This window comes from Paroedura picta, chromosome 1, assembly GCF_049243985.1.
Source record: "Paroedura picta isolate Pp20150507F chromosome 1, Ppicta_v3.0, whole genome shotgun sequence".
NCBI classification, from domain to species: Eukaryota; Metazoa; Chordata; class Lepidosauria; order Squamata; family Gekkonidae; genus Paroedura; species Paroedura picta.
The window spans coordinates 46,128,118-46,137,801 of record NC_135369.1 but is presented as its reverse complement, the minus strand read 5'-3'; the positions used below and the strand labels follow the sequence as shown (position 1 = coordinate 46,137,801).

The following is a 9,684-nucleotide window of genomic DNA, read 5'->3' as shown; positions in this document are numbered from 1 at the left end:
TTAGCACCTTCTGTCGGCTATTAAAACCCAGTCATTAATTTCTTTTCCTCCTAGGTTTGAGAGCAATGTTTTAGAGTTCTGCAAATGCCCCAGGAGTTTCACTCAGTTGCACTTTGTCTTTGTGACCTTCCCTGTGAAGTGCGATGAAGGGTGTGAGAAGCTGCAGGAAAGCTGACAGGCACCACTTGGGTCACTGCAAAGTAGGTACCAAGTGAAGCTGAGCATGGTTCACAGCAACAGTGACTACTTCAGCTTGGTGGTGTGGTTAAGAGCAGCGGCTGTTAATCTGGAGAGGCATATTTGTTTCCCCACAGTTCCACATGCAGCCAGTTCAGTGACCTTTGGCTACTCACAGTCCTGATAGGACTGTTTTGTGAGAACAGTACTGTCAGAGCCCTCTCAGCCCCACCTTCCTTAAAGGGTATTTGTTGGGAGGAGACGAAGGAAAGGCAATTGTAAGCCGCTTTGCGACTCCCTTGGGTAGTGAAAAGCAGGGTATAAAATGTAATTCTTTTACATGTACACAATGCTTTTGCATAAATGTGCAATCCCAATATTCCCTGCTTGAAGAACAAATTTGCAGCAATTTTGAATCTTATTGCTTTTATATTTAGCATAAACCATTATACAAATGTGTCTAATCAGTCAGAAGTTACAAGAACATAGTACAAGTAGCTTTTGTTACACAATTAACAAAAGGAAACAATTTGTTACAAATGCACTTCATATAAGAATATTTTTATACAGAAAATAGGTCTTTACAATGTACAGAGAACAGTTTGGTTTTTGTGTCTTTTTCTGAACATTCTAGATTAAAGCATTATGCTTTTCTGATTCATTTTATACAGTAGGTCAAACATCAAGATAGTGTCACCTCTCCTTAGAACCATACAGGGCTGCTGAATAGAAACCAAACCCAAAGTGGTAGAGAGTTCTGTGATCATTTTCAATAAGCAGACCATTCAAGTATTTAAAGACTCTCTTTCAAAGAGTTAGCTGTGAAAATACTTTGTATTTTTTTTCCTGTAAAACTAACACCATGGATTCACGTCAAGGTACATTGGCGAGAACCTTAACAAGGCAGCATTTTGCTGGGATTGTAACAATCAGCTGACTTAACACAGGAACAGTTCTTGGTAGTGGACAACACCAAACAGTAGTGTTTAACCTACACCCTCTGAAAACATGAACTCTCAAACAAAATATTGGATTAATGGTGTAGAAGATATTACATATATTTTTTTTTTGAAAAAAAATCAGGTCTTCTATAAAGACTTGGGATAGGGAAACCCAGACAGTAAAAGGGTAACACCTCAATGACATGTGCATGGCTACACTGTAACCCTTTACTTGATGCTACTGAGTAGGATTCAGCAGAAGAGTTAAGGGAAGGAGGTGGCAGAGTTTGCACAACTCTCCTGATACTTGGAGAGGAGTTCTGGTATAAACAGCAGGGAGCCAAGGGAAGGGAGATAAAAGATCCATTTTGTCAGCTCATTCTGTGAACTCTCATGTGGGATCCAAGCCACAGGGCACAATCTATAGCCCAAGTTTGAGCACTTCTAAACATTCACATGCATTTTAAGGGAAGAGATTTAAGCCTGTGCTTAATATCTACACTGAAAGGCATGGGCTTTGTAAAGGCTTAAATGTTTCCGGGGTTGTGGCCACATTCCATTTTTTTGCCGAGTTAATCTGGAACCCAGATTAGACTATGAACTGGAATGTCATTATGAAGTTCCAGATTTCAGCGCTGAAAGGGAAACCCAAGTTCTTGATCAGAGCACTGCAGTCACTAGTTTAGAAGGACTCATGCTGAAGAATGTTTCAGAAGTAGTGACTGCATGGCTGTAAAGCTTTTCCAGTGCTTCAAACTCCTTTGACAGGTATTCTAGAGCTAAACGGTTTCTAGACCATAGACCTTGTGACTAAGCTGTGAAGCCAACGCTGCCAGATGATTAGCTAACTTGGACAGTGTACAGTGTATCTTATTGCTCAACAGTGTTAAGTCATCAAATGGCACCACAAATTTCTCTCCCAAACATATAAAACAAGAAATAGTCAACACATTTCCCTACCACTCATTTTGCAGCCCAAACTGTGGAACATATGACAGAGAGGCAAGTCAAGAATCACATTGTACTGGGTCACAGAAACAAAAATTATTTTTGCTTTGTTTTTATTCCAGTGACTTTGCGAATTCGGCATAGTCGATGTAGCCATCATTATTCTTATCATCATCTCGCAAGACGTCATCGATCAAGTTAATGAGATCCTCTTCTTTCATGGCTGGGGCGTGTTCATTAACATCCTACAAGAAAAACCAAGGAGGATGGGTCTTAGCAAAGCAGGTGGCTTGTGGATGCACTGACATCAGAAGTGGCCTGGCCCTTGGGAGTTGCTCTGGGAGGAGACCAGCTCTGCAGGGGCAGCTAGAAGGCCAGTAACAACAGGTGGGAGGAGTACAATGGGATAGAGCAGACATTGACCCAGGAGCTGTGATACACTCATTGGTTACTTCTCTCTGAGGAGAGGGAACTGTGTTCACTCTTTCCCCCCTTCTTTGTTTGGCACTCGCCAAAGCTCTTCAGCAGAGTTCTGCAAAGTGATTAAAAAGTTCAGCCTAGTGGCTGGAGTACATCCTGTTAAGGAGATTCAGGACTGGAGCTGCTGCTGCTGTATTTTTTAAGAATGAAAAACAAGAGCAGAAAACAGGAGGCTTGAATTCACCAGTGTCTCTCCATGGATTTTCTCACCCCAGGGAAGGGCACCTGCAGGAACAGCAGCAGATGAAAAGGACATGATTCCAGGCAGAACCTGTGTAACCCTGGTGGACGTACCTCTTCTTTCCCCCTAATGCACCTGATACAGTGTGGAGGCCCCAATTTCTAGCCAGAGTCCAGAAGGCAGTACAGTGGCTTTTTAAGTTAAAAGATGGTGTGGAATTTAATAACAGATCTCCCATCTCATAAGTAGTTCAGCCCCAGGATGGAATCTTTCCAAGAACCAACACCAAAATGATAGCTCTTGAGTGAGCTAGCACTTTAAAAAAATTGCAGAAATGTTACATAGCTAACACATCACACAAAATAGGAGGTTATCAATGTTAACATCATTTTGGCTGTTGCCAATGACCATTCAGATTCCCTATTCGATGGCAGTCCTCACCTCTCTATGTACATGTGATATGGCTGTGGCAAGTTCTAACCCATCGAGCAAATTGTTACCGTCGTAATCGTGCATTTTGAAGTAATGAAGCTGCAGTTCTTGTGGCGACATCTCAGATTCTGGTTTATCAATCACACCATCTAAATCTTCCAGGATGTGGCTGAGAAATAACACAGTTAACTGTCAAATGGACACTTGTTCACATCTGTTGACTTCTGATCTGTTCTTGCTGATGCCCAAATAATTGCTTTGCTGGATTGCATCAGGTTCATCTAGCACAGCTTTCTGTCACCTGCCGGATGATTTTCAGAAGCTCATGACGAAGGCAAGGAAGCAAGTTATCCTATTTTCCCCCCTCCCCCCAGCCACATTTGGTACCCAGAGAGATACTCACTGAACATTCTGGGTAACAGTCACTGAAAAACTTTATGAAGTAAAACCTCCCTCCTCAACACAAAGTTGTAACTCCCAGGAAGGCAATATAGCCCTTCTGGCTCTATGGCAGAGCATCTGCTCTGCATGGAGAAGATCCAAGGTATAACCAGCAACATCTCCAGCTAAAGGAGCTGAGGCAGCAGACTCTGGGAAAGATCTTTTCCTGCCTGAAACCTCTATGAAGCCACTGCCAGACAGCCTAGCAGCAAAGCTGAACTAGAAAGGCTAAGAATTTGACTTGGCAGAAGGCAGCTTCAGCACCACTGAACTCAATGTCATGTAGGAACATCTAACTGACACTCAGGCTCAGCATTTACAGAATATGTGTACAGAATACATACTCCTTATCTTGCACCATGTTCCTATCGAGGCGTCCAGTTCGTTGATGATTGCCATCTGTGTGTTCTTCTGCTGAAGAATAGATGATGGAAGCCAGTACCAGGTAACAGAGGAAATATATCCTGCAAGATCGTCGTTCTAGCTTAATATTCATGTTCTTAATGAAAGGGGGGAGGGGAGGAGAGGGAAACCACAAATACTTAATATTAAAAGAACTATACAGCAAACATCACATGAAATTAAGCATCCCCCAGACACCACTTTCAAATGGATTGAGTAATGTTTATTTAGAAAATGTATATGCTGGCTCTTCAAAGAACTAAGATCAGCCACTTACACAGTAAAACTGTGCTATAATATCCAGCGATAGTCAAATGAGAAGGAGCTGCTGGATGCACACGGAAACAGGCATTCAAGCACATTTACTGTTAAAGGAAATTTTCTGCATCCACTCCATTACGATGTGCATGTGGATCCACTGTTGCCAAGTTCATTGCTCCAACAAGATGAAATGGGGGCACTGGCCTCATGACCAAGGTATCAGAAGTGCCCTCTGCATCTCCCACTGCTTTTATGGGTGAGAAATCACCAGCATCGGGGGATGCCGTTCAAGGGGTGCAAAGATAGTTCTTTGCATCCCAGCAACCCCCTACAGAAGGATATCATAGGCACAGAGATCTGGGAGAATCAACAAGTTCGCACTCCTTTCACCTTTCTCCCAGCATACAGCTACCATGGTTACCACCACACTAGTGCCAAAACCAGATTAAAACTGATCCTGATGATCAACATTATCCATAAATACCCAAGCTCTAAAGGTACTTCAGCGATTTGCTCTAATCAGGATTTGACCCAACTGTTTGTCTCCAAGAAGAGCTTCTAACAGCCTCCTCTAGCCACCTTCTCTACATCCTCTTCTGATAATCAAAGCAATGGTGATAAAGCAGCCATAGCCAAATACATTGGACTAGAATAGCAGCATTCAAATCATAGTGGCTGCTAGGGGTTATATCTGCCATATACTTGTTACATAGGTTCTATGTAGTATGTCTCAGAATCAGCATTCAACAAGCCCTCATTACTTGGAACAACGCTACAACTTGGTGAGTCTCCAGTGATTACATCAAACTCATTTCTTTGTGCTGCCATGACCTCCACAGAATACTCTCTAAAAGGAGAGCTAGCCTCAGGATGAGTATTATTTATTTACTAGCTTCATTTATAGTCCCCCTCTTATTGCTGAGACTCAAGCCAGATTACACAGCGTAAATATAATGTAATTGAAAAGCATGAGACATCCATCCGTATACTTAAAATAAGACTAGGACAACCATTTTCTTTAGAAAGAACAGTATGTCATAAATAATGCAAAGAAAAGTGGGATTCCAAAAGTAGAACATAATGCAGTAAGAGCAAGATAGTGCATTTAATAGACAGAAAGAACAGACTATGACCAGTCCAAATGTTTTTCAATTCAGAGGGCCTTCCTCAGTGGTCAAAAAAACTATATGCACACATACAATAGTATGGTATTACAATAAGACCTGGGCCCAATATGCATACATTAGCAAATGCGCTTTTAATGTGCTTTTGCAGCTGGATTTTCCTGTGTGGAACAGGAATATATACTTCTAAAGTGCACTGAAGGTACATTATCCAACTTGTTCATAATGGGCCCTGGTTGCATAAGAATCACAAAATGTGAAGGTCCCAACAATATATAATAATGATTTCAGATGTGGAGCTCACAATCAAAAATCAAATTAGTCAAGAACCACCATACTGTCCTGGGTGAAGATTCAATCTTGAGTGTACATCTTCATGTGTAAACAACACATATTTTGTAATTCTTACTGGGGACAAAGCCTGTTGCATTCAGGAATACAATGGGAGCTAGATTGGGGGTGGGGTGAAAGAGCTCTGCAGATGGCTTCTCCCTCCCCCCAGGACCTGGAAAGGCTGCAGGCTAGAGGCTCCGGGGCAGGGAACTCACCAGCAGGGGCAGCTCTCACATAGCAGGGATCTGCAGCCTCTGAGCCTCCGAGGAAAGTGGGAAGAGGGGGTGGTCAGGGGTGGGGGACGGAAGGCGACTGGCTGGCCGCTGGATAGACCGGCAAGTCAGTTGGAGGAGGAGGCACTGAGGGGTGGGACAGCCACCCTGAGTGGGTGTTAAGCACTGAATGGCACTTAAGCCATGAGACACGCTCCTCCTCCTAATCCTTACCAGAAATATTAAGCGGAACAGATGCCACCAACCAGTTCTCATTGTAGTACTGTGACTGTGCATGCCGTATTGCACAAACTGCGGCTTATCTTTAAATGTTTTTATTCTTCTTGATATGTATTTAATAATAAATATTTGTAGTTAATTTTTATATATATATTCTGCTCAACCTTCGGGTTCCTGGCTGCAGCTCAAGCCACAGATATGCATTCTTGAACTGCTGGTTTTAGTAGACGTGTCTATAACTGGGAGCTGTGACCTTTAGCTTTAACTATACTCCTAGAGTGGCTTAAACTATGTTTCGAGGATATATAGGGATATGAGGCAAAGCATCAAAGTACATCTCTAAACCATTAGGAAATATGTATTTCCACAGCACTAATATCAATTTATTATTGTAGTACATTTACATTCATTTAATCATATTTCAATGTTTAGTCAAATAGCTAGGTTTCTGACCATATGATTATTTCCCCAATTTTTTTATTTTACATTGTAAGCCATACTAAGCACAGATTTGTTTATTTTATCTCTTCCCTAAAATGACAGCATGCTTTTACACATACAAACACCTTTTCAATAAGTATTCCCCAGTCTTAGTTTCGTTTTGCTATCACTGTGGCAAATTTGACTACAAAGAGATAACTACTTAGTATCCTCATTCAGCAATGAGTAGCAGTCTGTTGCTCAAAAACAAAGAGTATGAACAGGCCTTTAGAATGCCTAAGGTTACCTTTGGCAATGTGGTGGGTGTGTGCACAAATAAAACAAACAAACCAGAAGATAACACTATGCGGCAATAAGCTTTAAAGTTAGGCAATAATTAAAATTTATGTATGGGGTATGAATTTTTCCTTATCCTCCTTCCTATTCCACACACACACACCCAACCATGGGTACAGCTGTTGTTGAACATTACATTTGCAACAAATAAAAGAGTTTGCAGGAATCATACTGTATTGGTATTTGGCTACAAGAGTATTGCTTGCCTTATGCAAGAGTCCCTGGGGTACACAAGCCATCTTGTAGCCATTTTAATATGGCAGGGACAAAACATGATGTGGAAATGGTGAAGTGTTAAATGTATACCAAGTGAAAGCAATGCTGCTCATTTCTATTTATTTGCATCCAAAGTTGCGATTTTACAAGGCATGGTAACAAAACATTAGAAGTTCACTTGTCAGCTTTGCTTCCGTGAACATTTAAATCACACTTCCACCTTCCCTAATTTAAAGCAGAGATGTTGAATTCTTTTGTTATGAGGGCCAGATCTGACATAAATGTCACTCTGTCAGGCCAGGCCATGTATGCCATAATACGTAATGCTGGTATCGGAGATGTAAACTTTATAAAGTACATAGACAAACACAGGGAAGGGTGGGGTCTAAATGGAAAAATAAATTAAAAATTATTTTATTCAAACTATAAAATGGTGACTTTCTTAAAGCATTTCCCTGATGCCTGCCTTTCCACTATACCATCTGTTATGCATTAGCATACAGGGATATACAAGGATATGAAGTATACAGGGGTATGAAGCACAGCCTCAGTCATCTGGCAATAATAGTAATGATCAGTTGCTCATGGGATGGCTAAAAGCCCTGGATGTGCCTGACACCCCTGCTTTAAATAATTTATACAGAATATTTATTAAAAGCTTGCTGACACTACCTTTGGCTGGCTGGCAAATGAAGCAGGTGGAATACATCATAACACTAAGAAGAAGGATGTTTTAAACCTAAATATTACCCTTCACTTCCCCCAGTCGTCCTGGGAAAAACCCACCCCTGGGTATCACTCAATACCCCAGAGATTTTGTAGTACCCCTTATCAAAGCACATGGGAATCATCCTTGCATTGGACTCTACACCATACCATGACAATTTTCTATTTTACCATGCTTAAAAAAAATGCGGAATGCACATTTTTAAACAGTTCTTGCACTTTCTTCGGGGAAAGATTTTACCAGAAATTGGAGTCTAGTTTTCCGGAATCCAAGGCAGAGGGAGGCAGACTTGCATGAAAACGGGAGTCTCGCTTGGAATGTGACGCCTCCTCCGCTGGAGAGCTTGGGAGGTGCTTAGACTTGTCTTTGCTCTTTCTAGCTGGCCGCCGCTTCCACCGACCCCCGGCGGCGACCCTTGCTTACCGGTGCCTGAGACGAAGGCGCTGCTCCCCAGCCCAGCCCAGCCCCTTCCGAACCACCAGGTCGCTGGGCTGGAATGAGAGTCCGCTGGAGGGAGGGAGGGAAGGACGGGCGAGGGCTCCGCGCCCCTTGCCACTCACCCCGGAAGAGACGCTCCTCTCGGTGCTCGTCGCACACCGACCAGCCCCGCCAGCTTCCAAACGTATCACCGTCTGTTGCTGCTACGACGTCCCTCTCAGTAGGCAGCCGTGTGAATACAAGCGAACCCTCCCGGCCACCATCCCGCCTTCTTCTTGTCACCTCTGAACCCGGTACGTGTCACTCTTCCACGCCCCCCTCGCGGTCTATTGGCTGGCCTGCCCTTTGGAGCTCGACGTGGAAGGCAGACCGTACAGGTGGGGAAGTGGCGCGGCCACGCCCTCCTCATGACGCGGCATGTGCCTTGGAGGGCCGCGCTCTCACCGACCAATGGCGTGGTCGAGGAAGGGCTTCCCTGTCTCCGCCCCAGCGACTACGAAGACCTGCCCGTTTTTGCCACGCCTGCCGGCAGGTCTGCTAAGCAACCAAACCCGCGCGATGGCTTTTCCGTACGGCTAACTCAAAGGACATGGAACGGCGGGCCAGCTGTGGAGTCTTGCGGTTGCCAGCCTCCAGGTGACGGCTGGAGATCTCCCGGAATTGCAAGTGATAGCCACGCAACAGAGATCCGTTTTCCCGGAGGACATGGCAGCTTCAGCGGCTGGAGAATCACACCCCTGTTGAGGTCCTTCCTTTCCCCAAATGTTCAGCTGCTGTGGATCTTAAATCTTTGTGTTGTTATCCGCGCTGCACTCCCACGCCTCCATCTTACTTAGAATGGCCATTAGAGGGTTAGAGAACGGGGGTGAAGCAAGGCAGAAGCGCATGTGCCCCGGTGGTTCATCGTACCACAGAGAGGCTTCCACCTGTATTCTGATTGGGTGACTCTTGTGGCTTGTTTCTACAAACGGTTCTGTGAGCGCCAAGAACGTTTTGTGGTGGTTGAACCGCTCTCATTTTTAACCAGAAGTAAATCCTACTGGAGCCTCTTGTGGTGCAGTGGTAAGGCAGCGACATGCTGTCTGCCCATGAGGTTGGGAGTTTGATCCCAGCAGCCGACTCAAGGTTGACTCAGCCTTCCATCCTTCCGAGGTCGGTAAAATGAGTACCCAGCTTGCTGCTGGAGGGTAAACAGTAATGACTGGGGAAGGCACTGGCAAACCACCCCGTATTGAGTCTGCCATGAAAATCCTTGAGGGCGTCACCCCAAGGGTCAGACATGACCAAGTGCTTGCACAGGGGATACCTTTACCTTTACCTTAAATCCTACTGAGTTCATAGCACTTTCTTTCTT

The 9,684-nt window shown here is 44.0% G+C and overlaps 1 protein-coding gene across 3 annotated transcripts; it reads right to left on the bottom strand.

Moving 5' to 3' along the window:
- Positions 1–586: 586 nt before the first annotated feature.
- Positions 587–8,663, bottom strand: MCFD2 (multiple coagulation factor deficiency 2, ER cargo receptor complex subunit). 3 transcript variants are annotated; one of them, XM_077337065.1, is made up of 4 exons: positions 8,453–8,663; positions 3,945–4,099; positions 3,169–3,328; positions 587–2,311 (listed from the first exon to the last, which is right to left on the bottom strand). In XM_077337065.1, exons 2-4 carry the CDS (start codon positions 4,094–4,096, stop codon positions 2,180–2,182), a joined length of 444 nt encoding a protein of 147 aa, XP_077193180.1. In that variant the 5' UTR covers positions 4,097–4,099; positions 8,453–8,663; the 3' UTR covers positions 587–2,179. The 3 variants fall into 3 exon arrangements, with proteins under 3 accessions (XP_077193180.1, XP_077193199.1, XP_077193189.1); XM_077337084.1 differs by lacking the exon at positions 8,453–8,663 and adding an exon at positions 8,316–8,446; XM_077337074.1 differs by lacking the exon at positions 8,453–8,663 and adding an exon at positions 8,133–8,366.
- Positions 8,664–9,684: the final 1,021 nt, after the last annotated feature.